We start from the raw sequence: 15,963 nt of genomic DNA on the forward strand, positions 1-15,963 counted from the left end.
TAACTCCAATCACTGCAAATCTTTCCAAAAGTAAGTATGAACCAAAATTTATTAAAATTTAAAAGTAGAAGAACTAAATAATTATCAAGGAAATTTATCAAATTATGTAAAGTTGAAAAATTTAGGTAGAAAAGAAAATTAGTATTTAACTCCAAAGAAAAGATTGAAGGAATATCAAAATTTGAGAAGTAAAGAGGGGATGTCAAAGGGTGAATTATGAATTGTGAATGAACACGTGGTAGTCTACTAGTGCTCCTCCGAAAGTTGGTGTTGGCCATTCTCGTCTTCTTCTTCCTTCTCTCTTCTCTCCTCTCTTCTCTCGTTAAAACCAGCAATAATATGTACCTTTTGTTTTTGCCCACTTTTCGACCCAATAAAAAGAAATGTTCGAACAAGACAATTCTAAATTGTGGCCCTTCTTCTCTTTTCTTCCTCTTCATTGCCTTTCTCAACTTCCCTTCACGTTTTCTTCCATTCAATTTCATCTTATTTCCTCCTCCTGCTGCACATAAACAAACTTCATCCCATATTACAATTTTGTATAACATTCGAATATTCAAAACCTCTGTTTTGGTATATTCCATTCAGAACCCAGATGAGATTTGATCTCTTCTCCCATGAATTATCAATGGAATATGGTGACATGAGCTCGAACGACGGATTAGCAAGGTAATAGATTATCAGCAACGTACAGCAACAGGTATTAAAAAAACAAGAAAAGAAAGTGAGATTTGAGAGTACCTTTTTGCGATTAAAGATTGTTGTTATTGTTGTTGGTTGGTTGGTTTGGTTGGTTTGGAGAAGCGATAACATATTGTAGTAATGGATTTCTGGCCAGAATTCCTTGCAAGCAGTTGGGGTAGAGAATTTGTTGCCGGTGGATTTGGTGGCATCGCCGGGGTAATCTCAGGCTACCCTCTTGATACTCTTAGAGTAATGCAACAACAATCGATATCTGGTTCTGCTTTGAAAATTTTTCGGAATATCATTGTTAACGATGGCCCTGCTGGTCTTTTCAGAGGCATGACTGCTCCTTTGGCCTCTGTCACTTTTCAGGTCGGTCTTATGATCTTATCCTTCTCCATGGATGTTTCTGTTCTCAAACTCCCTACAATGGCGGATTGAAATTCAAGGGCAGATACTGATTGATATTTTTGCATTTACAGAACGCCGCCGTGTTTCAGATCTATGCCGTTCTTTCTCGGGCATTCAACTCCTCCTCTCAATCCAAAATTGGAGACCCTCCAAGTTATAAGGCTGTGGCATTTGCAGGAGTTGGTACTGGAGCTCTTCAGAGCCTCATCTTGTCGCCGGTGGAGCTTGTGAAGATTCGCCTGCAATTGCAGAGTTCAAGCCATGCAATTTCTTCTTCTTCTTCTTCTTCTTCTTCTTCTTCTTCTCATAGAGGTCCATTGAGCGTCGCCAAGAGCATCTACAAAACAGAAGGATTGAGAGGGATTTACAAAGGACTTACCATAACCATACTGAGAGATGCACCTGCACATGGCATCTATTTCTGGACATACGAGTGCATGAGAGAGCAATTTCATCCTGGCTGCCGAAAGACCAGCCAAGAGAGCGTCGGAACAATGCTGGTCGCCGGAGGGCTTGCTGGAGTTGCTAGCTGGGTTTTTTGTTATCCACTGGATGTATTGAAGACAAGAATTCAGGGTCAAACAAAAAGTTCATCTCGAAAGTACAATGGAATTGTGGATTGTCTTAGCAAAAGTGTAAGAGAAGAGGGTTATAGAGTGCTCTGGCGTGGACTAGGGACAGCAGTTGCCAGAGCATTTGTGGTAAATGGGGCCATTTTTGCTGCTTATGAGATAACTTTGAGGTGTTTGTTTAGCAATGGAAGCAATCATACACAGCAATATGATTGCCCAAATTTGTCACAATCACAGAGTCCTAAAAAGAAATGAATTCCCTCACCCTTTGATTTCTTGTTTTCATCTTCTATTTCAATTCTGGTATAAAATAATGTAGCAAAGAAGGATATGCTTCAGACTTATACAAAGTTATGCTAAAGCCTTGATTCCCCAATTTATCTAAATTCGTATCCCTAATTTTATGTGATGAAAAGTTGGGTTCTGAGAAGTTTGATAATCTATCAAGAATCAATTTATACAAATTCAAGACCCGAAACCAAGTGGTTCCCTTGCGTTGTCTCTGAAAAAAGAAGAAACTATGCAAGAAAAACTGTGTAGATGTAATCGAAATCAGAAAGAGGAGATTAAATTACACGAGTTAGTCAAAATATGCCCCCAAAAAGAAAAGTTCTTATACCAAACGAAAGTAACTTCATGAATCACATATTTTAAAAAAATGCAATGAAACCATCACGTCAGTGTAAAGCAAAGATCAGGGAAAGAGATAGGTAGCAATTCTGGAATTTTATATTGCATGAAAATCATTTCAATGTTGTAGAGTTTCACTGTAATGAATGAAGAATATATTCTAAATCATAGCTATGTATTCTCAACAATCCGGAAGAAGACGGTAAAAGATGTTCATCTCTAATTTGAATCTATACAGTAGAAGTATATTCTCAGAAACATACTAAAGAATTGTGTAAGAAGAAGATTATTTACTCTATTTAGAACAATTAGTCAGCCACTGAAGCAGACAGTTTGATCCGATTCTCACGCGGGGCCAAAACCAAAAGCAGCTCGCGCCAGTGCTTCGGGATCGCTGTGATTCCTCACTGCCTCAATCATTCTTCTTAATCGGTCGCGAGGATTAGGGTATTCGAATATCTCCAATCCAAGAAAGATGCCATCACAACCTAACTGCATCATCAAAGCGGCATCCGCAGGAGTCACAATGCCTCCGGCCGCGTAATGGATTGCCGGTAGTCTGCCAAGTTCCCTGGTTTCTTTGACAAGATCATAAGGCGCAGCGATCTCTCGCGAGTAAGCGAAAACCTCATTCTCATCCATGTTATGTAAATATCTAATATCCGACATCACAGACCTCACATTACGCAACGTCTCCGTGATATGACCTGTAATAGAAGACATACCCCCTTGAGTCTTCACCATTATCGCACCTTCCTTTATTCTCCTCAACGCCTCGCCCAGGCTTCGACATCCACAGACAAAATGCGAGTCCTTAAACTTGTGTTTGTTGATAAAATTCTCTGCATCCGCAGCCGAAGCTTCGTCGCTCTCATCGAAATGCTTCACACCAACACAATCAAGAATCTGCGCTTCGACGAAGTGCCCTATGCGGATCTTTACGATTACCGGAATGGAAACAGCGCGCTCAATTTCCTTGAATAGCAACGGTTCAGGCATTCGTGATATACCTTCGTGAATCGGTTGGGAGAACAAAACACAACACGCCCCGGCTTCCTCTGCAATCTTTGCTTGATGTACGTCCTTAACTTCCACAATGACTCCGGTATGAACCCGAGCTAGTTCGTTCGTGGAAGAACTCGGACGCCCCGTGAATTCATAGATGGTATATCCGTTGGTGGGAAAAGGCGCGACCGAACTTTGTCCCGGCATTATTCCAAAGACTTGAAAAAAAGAAACTGCAATAATTGTAGTTGAAAGAAAGATTGTGAGAAAAAGAGAAATATCCAACGCCTGTAAACTAGAAAGAATCAAAAGATTAAAGGAAGAAGACGAACGATGAAGAATGTAAGAGAGTTGGAGAAGATTCTTCGATTGGAATTCTTCAGAGAGCTTCAGTTCGTTATGGTGATAGTGAGTGAAAATGATGAATGAATATTTTGTAGGATGAAGAAGTTATGTATTGGTGGGAAAATGCTTTGGAAACGTATGTCCAATGAAAAAATGTCACGTGTCATTTTTACTTCTTTGAAACGTTTCTCTTTGATAGAGAAGTGGAGAGGAGAAGGATTTAGGTGTAGCTTATGGTATACTGCATGCACTTATCATTCTGATTTTAACTCGACATCCTTTCTCGTTACTACGTATTGGTATCAGTTGTGCTAAACTCTTGTGAGTTAGTTGCATCTAGATGCAACATAAAATTGGTAAAAGACTAAATAACTCTTCGCCTAGCGCGGAAATTGATAATTGCTATCAATGATATATATTATCAATGTATATCGTTAATAGTTGCTATAAGTGAGTTTTCAATTTGAGAAATGTATAGCATGGATAGTCGCTCTCAATGATAGCTTCCAATTTGAAAAATGTGCTATTAGTTTCTTTGTTGATAACTGCTGACAAAGAATATGGATAGTTGCTATCAATGATAACTTTCAATTTGATAAATCAATTTCTATTGTTAATAGTTGGAATGCATGCACTAACAGTAAACTTGGTGTTGACCGGTTAAAATTTGTTATATTTGTAAATATTTTAATGTTGTGCTATATATTTAATTAATGTTATGGTAGTGCCTTCCTTGGTTCACTTTTTCTCAACAAAGATATCACCCTAAACTATATTAATTAGGTTAAGTTATTGATAATGCAACTAAAATTCCACGTTAGTCAGATGTGAATAACCATGAGTATATAGTTGAGGATAATTATCTCCAATTAACTATGAAGCACACGTACTTCATGTGGATAATACAAACACACAAAAGGCATACTCATAGGCCGAGCACACAAAGATGACACTTGATTCCTCTTAAGAAAGCTAGTAATATGTCTCATTTACCATGATAAAGAATGTTACGAAACAATGAAAATATTTCAAAGAGGAAAAATGATCAAATAATAGATTTTCTTATATGAATATTCTCCCAGTGGGAGGTGGTATTCTAAATGGCCTACTATTTACGGTGGAGTGAGTTATAAATATTTCAGTTGAGAATTTATGATTGTTGTGACGATGATGAATGTGTGCATAAGTTGGGGATTCTTCAAATATGTTGCAAAGATGAAACTTGTTAAGTTTTGACAAAATATTAGAAGTGCAGTTGTTCCACATAAAAAATATTAAAAAAAGGTCAAGAGCTTCAAATACTATAAAAGGAGTTTATGTCTTTTGAATTTTATAGTTTGAAATTTGAAAAATGGTGTGAGTAGCTGTCGGGGGTTTTTATGTGATTGTAAAAGACGGTCCTTCATTCAAAGGAGGCAATTTTTGTGAAACAAAAAATAAAATCACGAGAAATTTTAAGACATTTTCATATCATTAGACTATTATTGCTTATACGTAACCATGTTTAAATCATTATTAAACACATTTGTTATTGAGGTGTTCACCTACTTGTTTTCTTTCACACCATTAGAACTAAAATACATAATGGGTCATGTTTGTTACCCTTACCAAGTTAGATCTAAAAGAAATAACTCATTTGGTTAAACAAAATAGACATTCCCATAAATATATGGACGAATCCATGTGGGACTATAAGGGGCACATGCCCTTTCAAATTATTACTCTTTTTTAATTTATACATTTTTAAATGAATCATAAACAAAAAAAATATATATTGTTTTCTATCTAAACAAAGTCCACATTATCTTAAAAAAAAAAAAACCAATAAAGCGTATAACCAAAAATAAATCTAAGTAAATAATATCACCTAATTGTGTTAAAACGAGCCTAACTTAACTACAAAATTAAAGGTTCAATTCTCCCATTGACACATACTATATATTCATATCATATCAATGTAAAAACAATAAAAAGAAACGTGTACTCGAATGTTAAAAAAAAAGAGGTAAGAGTAAAATTTTTGTATTTATTTTCAAATACAACCAGATAAACTAAAATATAAATATAATAAAATATCATAATCTACGAGATATTTTGCTATTTTTATAAATATTTAAGGAGTTTTATCTTTAAAAGCATTTTTTTAAAAGTGAAATCGTAAAAAATAATAAATTTGATAAAATATTTAAAACATATATAAAAAATTTTCAAATATTATCGTTGATAGTTACTTATATGTTTCGAGATAAAAATCTCAATTTCTATTCATTTTTTAATATTTTAATTTAAAATTTAAAGTTAGGGTATTTTCAAATGTGTTTAAAGAAAATTTAGAAAATGAAAAGAAAGGATTAGAAACGTATATAATAATAATGGAAGGGCTGCGTTTGAAAGAAGGACACGTGGCAAAAATAGACGCGGCAGGGTCCCACATAATTTGAACGAGAAGGAGAGCGCGGAAATGATAAAAGCTTTTTTAAACTTAAATAAAACTCCTCGGACCCCACCACGTGGCATTTAAATTATTGGCCAATTTTCAAAATGCCCAACGTATCCCCACTAAAACGCTGCCGTTTTAAATTCTTCTCCACCGTCTCCACCTTCCACCTCCGTACTCCTACCGCCACTTTAACCATTTTACATTCCCACGCACACTATTTCACGCGCCGGGCGTCTGTCTTTCTCTTCGAAATATTCAAGGCCACTGTCTTTGTCTTTGGCTTTGGCTTTACTCAAACTCTCTCAAAACTCCCCAACTCTCTCCGCTCTGCTCACTCCCACATTCTTCCTCTTTTAACTTCTTTAAGGAAGCATCTGATTTTTGCGAGTTTGGATTGTGGTAGGCTCTGATTCAAGCCACTGAGTTGAATCGGATCCCGTTTTTTGTAATTGGTGTTTGCTTATTGTGGGAGGTCTGTTTTTTGGATCGGGTTTAGAGAGATGAATGGAATGGGGAGACAAGGCCAGAGATCTGGAGCGGCTGTGAGGAATCACCAAAGACAGTACTCTGATGATTATTTGGACGCCTCGTCCAATGGAAGATGGCTTCAAACAGCTGGTCTTCAGTCTCTTTATTCCAATACTTCTGCCCCACAGGTTTAAATTTATGTTTAGTCTTCTGGGTTTTTATTGCTATGTTGAGCGTGTGATTGTTTTTCAGTTCAATCGACGAGCTATGTGGAAATGGATGGCATTAGTTCAATTTCATTTTCCATGTTTGTGTTTTCTGTTGGATCCCATTTCGAGTAAGATACAGGAGTTTGTAAGCATTGCATCTTCTTGGGTTTCGATTGCTTTTGGCAACCTGCTAAAACTGAAAGCTTATTATCCAAGACCTGTGATGTTGTCTTTTTACTTTTATTTGTTGTTTTCTAGATGTGGGGTTTAGTTTTTTTTTTTTTTTTTTTAATGGATTCTGTTGATTTTTGTACCGACTGGTTGAAATGAAAGCAGGACTATGGTTTTTCTGTCGGTGGGGGAGGGCAAGGATCGAGAATGTATAATAGAAATGCACAGAGAAGCTTTGGTGGGATGAATGAGTATTACATGGAGCCATCAACTCCTCCAGGCAATTCCCGGCCGTCAAGCCAACGGAAAAGTCGCGAGGATTCGCCAAGCGATTTCAGTCCCGGACTCTTGGATCTGCATTCCTTCGATACTGAATTGCTGCCTGAGGTGGGATTAAATTCATTTCCACATTTCTTATTACTCTCTCGAATTTCTGATCCTTTTTTGTTTTTTCAGAATTCTCAGAAAATAACTTAACGATTCATGTGATTATGGATTCGCAAAGTGAATTTATCTTTCACCTACAGCTTTGTTAGGCCTGCCAATCCTAAACTGATAATGATGGTTACTGATGTTTGTATAAGCACACAGTCTTCTGCATTAGGAACATTAAACTTGAAAGCAACTGTTATTTTGAGGCTGATATGAAGTTATTGACTTTGTCGAATTAATTCTGGATTGCCCTTTTTCGATTTTAGTTCTATGCAATTGTAGAGGCAAGAGAGGTGGTAGATATAAAATTCTATGTTCATGTATTTTGGGGCTTTTGAAGCTGAACTAAAGTTATCTCATACCACTTGTTGGGAGGTTTGAGAAATCTCATGTTGTGTTATCTCGTGCAGGATAGAGGCTTTGACGAGTCTGACGTCTTTATTTCAAACAACATCCCAACAAGTAGACCTCAGGATATGACAGAGAACAATCTCCTGAAAAGTGTGGCTGCAGACAAAGAGAGGGCAAACTCTGTTGCCAAGATCAAAGTTGTTGTATGTACTCTTCTATGAATGTCTTTATTTTATTCCCATCTCAGAATTTTGTATCCCTTTTGCTTCCCTCATGTACAATGCCATTCCTTTGCAATTTATATCCATATGTTCCAACCCTTGTTCCGCATGATAATGTGCATTTATGTATATCACATTTTCAGTTAATTGTTTCCCGCCGATTGATTTAGTGACAATTCGTTTTCAATTACTTCATCTATTTATTAGCTTGTTCGTGTTCAATGCAGGTGCGTAAAAGGCCACTGAACAAAAAGGAGTTGGCGAAGAATGAGGAAGATATTGTTGAAACAACTGCTAATTATTTAACAGTTCATGAGACTAAACTCAAGGCAAGCTTTGCTACCTAAATACTGTTTTCATAAACTTCTGAATTGCAATGCCGTAATCATTTTCGTTCTCCATTTCTGGCTAAGCAGGTGGACCTTACAGAATACGTGGAGAAGCATGAATTTGTCTTTGATGCAGTGTTGAACGAGGAGGTTTCAAATGATGAAGTGAGTATATTACAACTAATTCAATTGGAGCGTATAAACTGGCTGAGGAAGAAAATGAGTACAGTAAAAGTTCAATACAAGTTCTTAGCATGTCTTATTTTTCTTTTTGGGATCTAGGTGTACCGGGAAACAGTGGAGCCAATTGTACCCATAATATTTCAACGAACAAAAGCAACCTGCTTTGCATATGGCCAAACAGGTGATTAGCTGTTAGTTGGCACTTGATACTCTTGCTGGCTTGCTTTGTCAAGAAATCTTGGTTTTGTATAATGATAGAATTACTTTGTACTCTTTAGATCCATCAAATTCTTGTTTCCAGAATTGAGTTTTGAGGTCTTGTTGTTCTGCTAGCTTGAAAATATTGTAGTGTTCTTTCCTGAAGTCTTCATCTTTGGCCCTTTCTTTCTATTGTACAGGGAGTGGCAAGACTTTTACCATGAAACCATTGCCTTTGAAAGCGTCCAAGGACATCTTGAGATTAATGCACCATACATACAGGAACCAGGGATTCCACTTGTTTGTGAGCTTCTTTGAAATATATGGGGGAAAGCTATATGATCTTCTCAATGATCGGAAGTAAGTTACTGTTCCTTCCCTTCTACCATGGAATAGCAGTTGTTAAGTTTGTTTAGCTAAAGATTTTATGTTGCAGAAAACTTTGCATGAGAGAGGACGGTAAACAACAAGTTTGCATTGTGGGTTTGCAAGAGTATAAAGTATCTGATGTGGAGACTATTGGAGAGCTTATTGAAAAAGGAAATGCCACGAGAAGTACTGGAACAACTGGTGCTAATGAAGAATCGTCTCGTTCTCATGCCATACTCCAGCTTGCTGTCAAGAATTCAGTCAGTGGCAAAGAATCAAAGCCACCTCGCTTGGTTGGAAAACTCTCTTTTATAGATCTTGCAGGAAGTGAACGTGGGGCAGACACCACCGACAATGACAAACAGACAAGGTATGGTTATTCCTCAATCTTCGTATTTCTGCTTAATTGTTGAGACAGTTATTTGTTATATTTTATACTCAATTTATCCAAAAGCTTAAGTTGGTGGTTGAAGACAAATTTAATTATATATCACAACACTTCAACGTAAGTTGCATGCTTCACTTTACAAGGGTGGTAAGTGTTAGAATAAATGAGAATATTTATGAAAAGATTATGAGAATATTTTTCCAAAATCTTGCCCTTTTACTATTCCCTTGTATATTCTATTTGCAATAATACAATGAGAAAGAATAAATAGAATACACAAGGAAATAATAAATGGAAACGATTTAGATATTAGAAAAAATATTTCTATAAAATTTCCATAAATACCCTAAGGGTCAAGCCCTCTAATTCTAATTGTAAGTCATGTGGGGAATTTGTTTGAATTAACTTAGGAAGAAAAAAAGATGATAGATTAAGGATTGACCAAAACCTACAAAAACCATCCAAATAGTTTTTAATTTAGATTTTTTACATTTCAAAAAATTAAATTGACATGTGAGAGTAGTTCGAACCGATTGAAACAATTTGCTTCCATGGGTTCATTTTCCCCCATTTTTTTGCTTGCATCCCTAGGAAATAGTATGCGTTTGATATTGTAGACTGTTGGGAGTTCAGGCATCACCTATTTCATTAAAAACTTCGGCTTTTCTAGATTTCCTCCTCCACCCTTGTTGTGATAAGAGACACTTTAAAGACTCCCACCCATGAGTAGAATGATAACTATTAAAAGGATGTGGTTTTTTCCTTGAAGAAACTCAACCTAAACATGGGATTAGTAGACCTCCTTATTCTTACAAGTGTTAGTAAATGGCATAACAGGAAATCTGAAAGTAATCACACTTTAAAAGTTCATCCTTGTAGGATTTAACCAAGAAGTGAAGTATGGGGTTAGTACATCATCTTTTGTTAGCTAAAACTCTGTACCAGTTGATTGCATTTTCTACCTCCATATATGGTATCATTTCCTACCTGTTCAATTATATTCTTTTAAACAATGCAGAATAGAAGGTGCTGAAATCAATAAAAGCTTACTTGCTTTAAAGGAATGCATACGAGCTCTTGACAACGACCAGGGCCATATACCTTTTAGAGGCAGCAAATTAACAGAAGTTCTAAGGGACTCATTTGTTGGCAACTCACGAACTGTTATGATATCTTGTATATCTCCCAGCTCCGGATCATGCGAACACACTCTCAATACGTTAAGATATGCAGACAGGTAACCAGTAATTAACTTTAGGACATTAAATTCTTGATGATGCAGTTCTATCTCCATAGACTTGTTTCTTCATACCTCGTTCTGATAGATGATTATACTCCAGAGTGAAGAGCCTTTCAAAAGGAAATAATGTCAAGAAGGATACATTTTCTTCCACTTTAAACCTTAAGGAATCAACTACTGGACCCTTGACGTCAGCATTACCTTCTGGAACTATGTTTGAGAATGAACCAGCATGGGTTGGACGAAATGAAAGAGAGGAGGTTGATGCATCAGAGGAGATCTTTGAGCAAAGAAAACCTTCGTGGAAGAAAAATGGGAAGCTTGAGCCTTTCAGAACATCTGTTGCGGTCGAAAATGTAAAATCCAATAATCTTCCGAAATGGAAGGACATGCCAAAGGCAGATTCTCATAACTCAAATTCAGACGATGATTTGAATGAACTGTTGCAGGTAAAACGGAAGAAACTTATCTCCATCATCAAATAGCAATCCTTTCTTGTTCTGGACATTTATGCATTTTTTCCGTCTGTCACAGGAAGAGGAAGATCTTATAAGCGCTCACAGAAAACAAGTCGAGGAAACAATGAATATTGTTAGGATGGTAAGTAACTGTGCTGATCAACATACTTCTTGCTTTCAATGTCTGCCTAATTTAGATTCTTCTGCTCGATGAAGTCACACAATAGATCACAGCTTAAAACTGATCCCATATTGTGAATTACTCGAATCCAAAAGCTAAAACCATATCTTCACTGAGATCTAGAAAGGAAAAATTAATGTCAGCAGTATGATTGTGCCTGTAAACTCAATATAATTGTGAAGTTAAATTATAAAAAATACCCTTGAACTTTGCTTTTTGTTGAAAAAATACTTCTATACTTTTCAAAAGTTGCAACATTGTCATTAAAGTTTCATAAACATTTAAAAAATATACTTGAATCACCACATCGTTGCCTCACAATTCTGATTCTTGATTTTTGTTTAAAATTCTAAAATTCATACTCAAACGGTAGTTTTAAAACATTTATGAAAGTTGAGAGGTAACAATGTAACTTTCGAAAGTATAGGGGAAAAAAAAGGTTAAAAAAGTATTTGTTGTAATTCAGTTAAGTGAAAGTGACCAGTTACTTTGGTTATGATCATTAATCATATAAAATTTGTGATTTTGTAGGAAATGAACCTTTTAGTGGAGGCAGACCAACCAGGAAATCATCTGGATGGTTATATATCTAGATTGAATGCAATTCTATCACAAAAGGCTGCAGCAATCTATCAACTTCAAAATCATTTGGTTCATTTCCAGAAACGTTTGAAAGAACATAATGTACTTATATCTTCATCTGACTGATGAAATTGTGCAGAAATGCAGCTCAAAACACCATGTGAAGAATGATGCATTCTCGGAATACCAAAATGGGGATGTGTTTTTTTTTTTTTTTTTTTTTATTACTTCTGATTTTCATGGGAACATTCCTAGAAATTGGATATCCAATTGAGGTTTTTGTGTGGCAATTTCCATTACATAGCGATTGGAGTGATTTCATACCTATTTCTTTTACCACAGAGGATATACTATTTGTAAAATTTGTTACCTTATTCTCCTCCAATATAAGAAATTTGCAATATTTTGGTTCACAAGATTTCTTTGCTATGCCTCTCATCACATCTTAGACACATCTCAATAGATAAAACTTAAAGTTTTTTAAGACATAGAGTTGCAAATAGAACAATTAAATTCAAAATAATTAAAGTATGTTAGTAACATTTTAAAAAAAATGTAAATATAGTAAAATTTGTTAATGATAAGAGTTTATCACGGATAAAATACTTGTTTCACTCGTAAACTACAAAAGTCTATCGGCCATAGAAATCTATAACTGACAATCTTTTCTATATTTGTACTTCTTTTCTATATTTACACTTTTTTTAAATAATGTTATATACTTGATTATTATTCCTAAAATTGTTATCCATTACAATCAGTCTTTTAAAAACAACATTTTGGTCATGGGATTGCTATTTTACTTTTTAAATTTATTTTTCTGAGGTTTAAATTTAGTCTTTCAATAAATCTTTAAAATGGTTTTACTTTTTTCTTTTTTCTTTTTCTCTTGTTGGTTAACTTTTTCCCATAAATTTTAGAAACACTGTTCATATTCCTTTTTCTTTTCATGAAAATCTAAATTTTTATTAAAATTATTTCAAATAAATATAAAGATTAGATTTGAAAATTTAATTGTACATGAATGAAAATGTATTTGAAAGTTGTTGATTGAGCTATGTTAATCAAAATAAACAAAGTCTAATATTTATAGCTGGATCCAATATGATCTATATGATCAAATCACTTCAATCCCATTTCCTTCCCTTTCCTATTACGATTTAAAATGTTGTATTTTGCAAACACAAATTGAATTTGAAACATTATTTCTGTTGGGAGAATTTACTAAGACATAAAAAGTGATTTCAAATAGATTCTTTTTCGTTTAAATTTAAATTTAAAAAGAAAAAGAACAAAATGTGTAGAGATGAATTGCCATTTGGGCTGTTTTTGGATCATAGAATCTTTGTTAAGAGTTAATGAAAAGTATATATAATTTCCTTCTTTGGAACAAGTTGTAGAGTGATATAATATAATTGCCTTTCCAAATCAATCAAGTTTGTTTCTTATATTGGAGAAAACCACACCAAATCAAGGAATTGTAAAGATCGACTTCTCAGACCCAAAAGCACAATAAATTTCAATTTTTTTTTTTTTTTTATTGGAAACTTTATACAGAAATGAACAAAATGAGGCAATGAATCAGTAATCACACAAAAAGGCATATTCTCAGAAGCAATAGAGGAATACAAATATGGAAATACAATCAAACCAGATTTTCCAAAAAGAAGGAAAAAAAGGGAAAATAAGGTAAAAGATATAGTTCACTAACATGAAAAATTCTATAATCTCATGGACCCTATTCTTCTCTTTGAGCTGTTCACACTCCTAGCTGAAGGCTCAGGAACAGAAATTTCAGAGTGCATGTCCATGAAAAACTTGTCCACAATTTCAAGATAAACAGGACTTCTAAGGCGAGAGTAATAATGAATTGCTTCTTCTATATCCAATTCTTGTTCCATATCACTCCTATCCAACATCTCCAATTCTTTCATTTTTTCTACTAAACCATTACTTCTTGTACTATTGTTTTTAACATCACCTTTTCTAAGATGGGAAGCTCCTGGTTTCTTCTTCTCTTTCACAGCTTTCTCTTGTTTGCTCCTTGGAGGGCTTTGTATTGCAACGTTGGTGTCTTCTTGCTTCACATTTTCCTTGGATGCGATCATACTGCCTTTGTCAATGCTTCTCTTTGCAGCTTTTTGGAGTGTGGACTGCCACTCATCATAAAAATCAATGTAGAGTCGATCTGTTGGATGGGTATGTTGTGGCTTTCCTTTGCTGCAAGATAAGGTGATCAAGGAAGTGGGTTTCTGCAGCTTTTGAAACCCTTTGAAGAATAAATTCTTGAAGTTTTCAAGAGTTTTATGGAAGAGGTTGTTGGTTTTGTGGATGGTTTTCTTTAGCAGCATTGGGTTGTTACTGTAACGTGGTATAAAAATCAAAGGGCTTTGCTAACTCTCAGTCTGTTTGCAAGAAGAAAGAAACCTCTCTACCTCTCTCTCTCTCTCTCCTGCTTTGTTCACTAAATATTTCTGCAACACAGAGAGAAAGAAAGAGACAATTCGTGTTTCTCGTGGTTACCTAAAGACAATGCCAGAGTAGGTGGAAATTCCAAGTCTTGCCTTTAACTTCCTCTCCTTCCTTTTGGGCCATTCTCTCTCTAAAAGTTGAAAATCTTAACCGCTTCAACTTTGATAATTTGTAGCACGGAATCCCATGAGCTTGAATGCTTCGTTTTTGACTACCTGTAGTGTAAAGAGCATGGCATTCACTAAGATGCAAAGCTAAAGATGGTGGGTGTTAAAAGTGTAATGACATTAAATCCACTGTTTGACATGTACCTAATTGTTGTAAAGGCAATCCCCGGCCCATGAAGGACCCATTTGGCAAATGGTCCCAGCAAAAAATTAAAGAGAGATGTCCCCATGAAACAAAAGGGGAATTGGCAACATATTCATTTTTTGGTATTTCACACTGTCCTGTTTTCAATCAAGTACGTAACAGAAAGATTAATTCAAATTAGCAGAGTCAATTCACCATTGATCAAATTTTGAATGGCAGGTTTGCTGCATACTATCTTTTTTGTCCTATCAAACAATACGGCAATTAAGACAACTTTAGAATTTAAACAGAGAAAAAGTGAGACAAGAATGATTCTGCCACAGCAAATGGCTTCCAAGTACCAATCAAGAATGAACTTTGCAAAATATCTATACCTCCTTAGAAGAATTGTACATTCAAACTGTCTTATTTCTATCTGTGATATAATATTCTAAAATAAAAAGAATCTTCAACTCGAACCAAGTAGGTATTATATCGTCGACTAAGAACTTAAGAGTGTGTTTGGGCCAAGAAGGAATAGGAAGTTGGGAAGTATGGAGTTGCGAACTCTACTCCCTACTCCTTGTTTGACCTAAAGAGCCAAAGAGTTTGCAAGTCCCACAACTAGAAAACGTCAATAATTATGTCTTATTGACTCTTTACACTGTGGGCCCCAAAAGTTTACAACTCCCCAAAACTTCATAACTTTACTCTTTGGTCCAAACCTCCCTTTAGAGGTTTGAATCATACTCACACAAATTGAACTAAAAAAATTCAAAAAATGAAAAACACAGTTAGTTTCAACTTGTAGGCACGGGTTGTGGAACGGGCAATTGGCCTTTCATGGAGAAACTAAAAAAGATGGCGAAATTTAGCACATATTGCAGTTACTTTTGCATACTAAGTGGGTTTTGCTTACTCAACCTTGAAGACAATTCCAAATTCTATAATGTTCGTAATTCCAGACTCGACTTGATGGATCATAAATGAAACACATGGTTGATTGGGGAGAACTTTGTACATTAAAAAGGAAATGGAAGATTGCATTTGAATCAAGATATCTAATACATTTCATTTCATTTAGTTGATTTCTGTAAAAACAATGGAGGCTGAGAGTTGTAACTTTGAATAACACAACACATTCTGTATTAAATTTCATTCAATGCAGTTGAGAAATCGTGGTCATAATTATGTGAGGCTACTTTGGTCCCCAGTATGCAAAGGGATTGGTACTACCAAGGCACTCAACTGATGATAGGATAAGGTGCATCACTAATATCTTCAGAGCCAAGTCATTTTCTAAGTAAAAGCAACTGAATCCAACCTCCTAAAC

At 35.4% G+C, this 15,963-nt stretch overlaps 4 protein-coding genes and 1 long non-coding RNA gene across 5 annotated transcripts; 2 read left to right on the top strand and 3 right to left on the bottom strand.

Moving 5' to 3' along the window:
• Window positions 1-81: 81 nt before the first annotated feature.
• On the bottom strand, window positions 82-1,173 carry LOC116404947. Its single transcript, XR_004217965.1, has 2 exons — window positions 742-1,173; window positions 82-502 (listed from the first exon to the last, which is right to left on the bottom strand). It is a non-coding gene; the product is annotated as an uncharacterized LOC116404947 (long non-coding RNA).
• Window positions 501-2,053, top strand: LOC101222165 (mitochondrial arginine transporter BAC2). The gene is made up of 2 exons (XM_004141727.3): window positions 501-1,056; window positions 1,167-2,053. Exons 1-2 carry the CDS (start codon window positions 823-825, stop codon window positions 1,920-1,922), a joined length of 990 nt encoding a protein of 329 aa, XP_004141775.2. The 5' UTR covers window positions 501-822; the 3' UTR covers window positions 1,923-2,053.
• A 321-nt stretch (window positions 2,054-2,374) lies between these two features.
• LOC101219485 (pyridoxal 5'-phosphate synthase-like subunit PDX1.2) lies at window positions 2,375-3,709 on the bottom strand. Its single transcript, XM_004141797.2, has 2 exons — window positions 3,635-3,709; window positions 2,375-3,535 (listed from the first exon to the last, which is right to left on the bottom strand). Exon 2 carries the CDS (start codon window positions 3,507-3,509, stop codon window positions 2,643-2,645), a length of 867 nt encoding a protein of 288 aa, XP_004141845.1. The 5' UTR covers window positions 3,510-3,535; window positions 3,635-3,709; the 3' UTR covers window positions 2,375-2,642.
• Window positions 3,710-6,314: 2,605 nt separating this feature from the next.
• LOC101221926 (kinesin-like protein KIN-13B) lies at window positions 6,315-12,280 on the top strand. Its single transcript, XM_004141726.3, has 12 exons — window positions 6,315-6,743; window positions 7,101-7,322; window positions 7,778-7,921; window positions 8,167-8,268; window positions 8,356-8,433; window positions 8,551-8,632; window positions 8,850-9,009; window positions 9,086-9,388; window positions 10,425-10,643; window positions 10,747-11,095; window positions 11,181-11,246; window positions 11,817-12,280. Exons 1-12 carry the CDS (start codon window positions 6,588-6,590, stop codon window positions 11,991-11,993), a joined length of 2,058 nt encoding a protein of 685 aa, XP_004141774.1. The 5' UTR covers window positions 6,315-6,587; the 3' UTR covers window positions 11,994-12,280.
• Window positions 12,281-13,382: 1,102 nt separating this feature from the next.
• LOC116405196 lies at window positions 13,383-14,587 on the bottom strand. The gene has a single exon (XM_031889115.1). The coding sequence runs from the start codon at window positions 14,216-14,218 to the stop codon at window positions 13,589-13,591; it is 630 nt and encodes a 209-aa protein (XP_031744975.1). The 5' UTR covers window positions 14,219-14,587; the 3' UTR covers window positions 13,383-13,588.
• Between the last annotated feature and the right edge of the window lie 1,376 nt (window positions 14,588-15,963).

This window comes from Cucumis sativus, chromosome 7 (assembly GCF_000004075.3).
Source record: "Cucumis sativus cultivar 9930 chromosome 7, Cucumber_9930_V3, whole genome shotgun sequence".
Classification (NCBI taxonomy): Eukaryota; Viridiplantae; Streptophyta; class Magnoliopsida; order Cucurbitales; family Cucurbitaceae; genus Cucumis; species Cucumis sativus.

Coding starts and splice junctions, on each gene's coding strand:
- LOC101222165 (XM_004141727.3), top strand. CDS start 823: ATGGATTTCTGGCCAGAATTCCTTGCAAGCAGTTGGGGTAGAGAATTT. Junction 1,057..1,166: donor TGGCCTCTGTCACTTTTCAG/GTCGGTCTTATG, acceptor TTGCATTTACAG/AACGCCGCCGTGTTTCAGAT.
- LOC101219485 (XM_004141797.2), bottom strand. CDS start 3,509: ATGCCGGGACAAAGTTCGGTCGCGCCTTTTCCCACCAACGGATATACC.
- LOC101221926 (XM_004141726.3), top strand. CDS start 6,588: ATGAATGGAATGGGGAGACAAGGCCAGAGATCTGGAGCGGCTGTGAGG. Junction 11,096..11,180: donor ATTTGAATGAACTGTTGCAG/GTAAAACGGAAG, acceptor CGTCTGTCACAG/GAAGAGGAAGATCTTATAAG. Junction 11,247..11,816: donor CAATGAATATTGTTAGGATG/GTAAGTAACTGT, acceptor GTGATTTTGTAG/GAAATGAACCTTTTAGTGGA.
- LOC116405196 (XM_031889115.1), bottom strand. CDS start 14,218: ATGCTGCTAAAGAAAACCATCCACAAAACCAACAACCTCTTCCATAAA.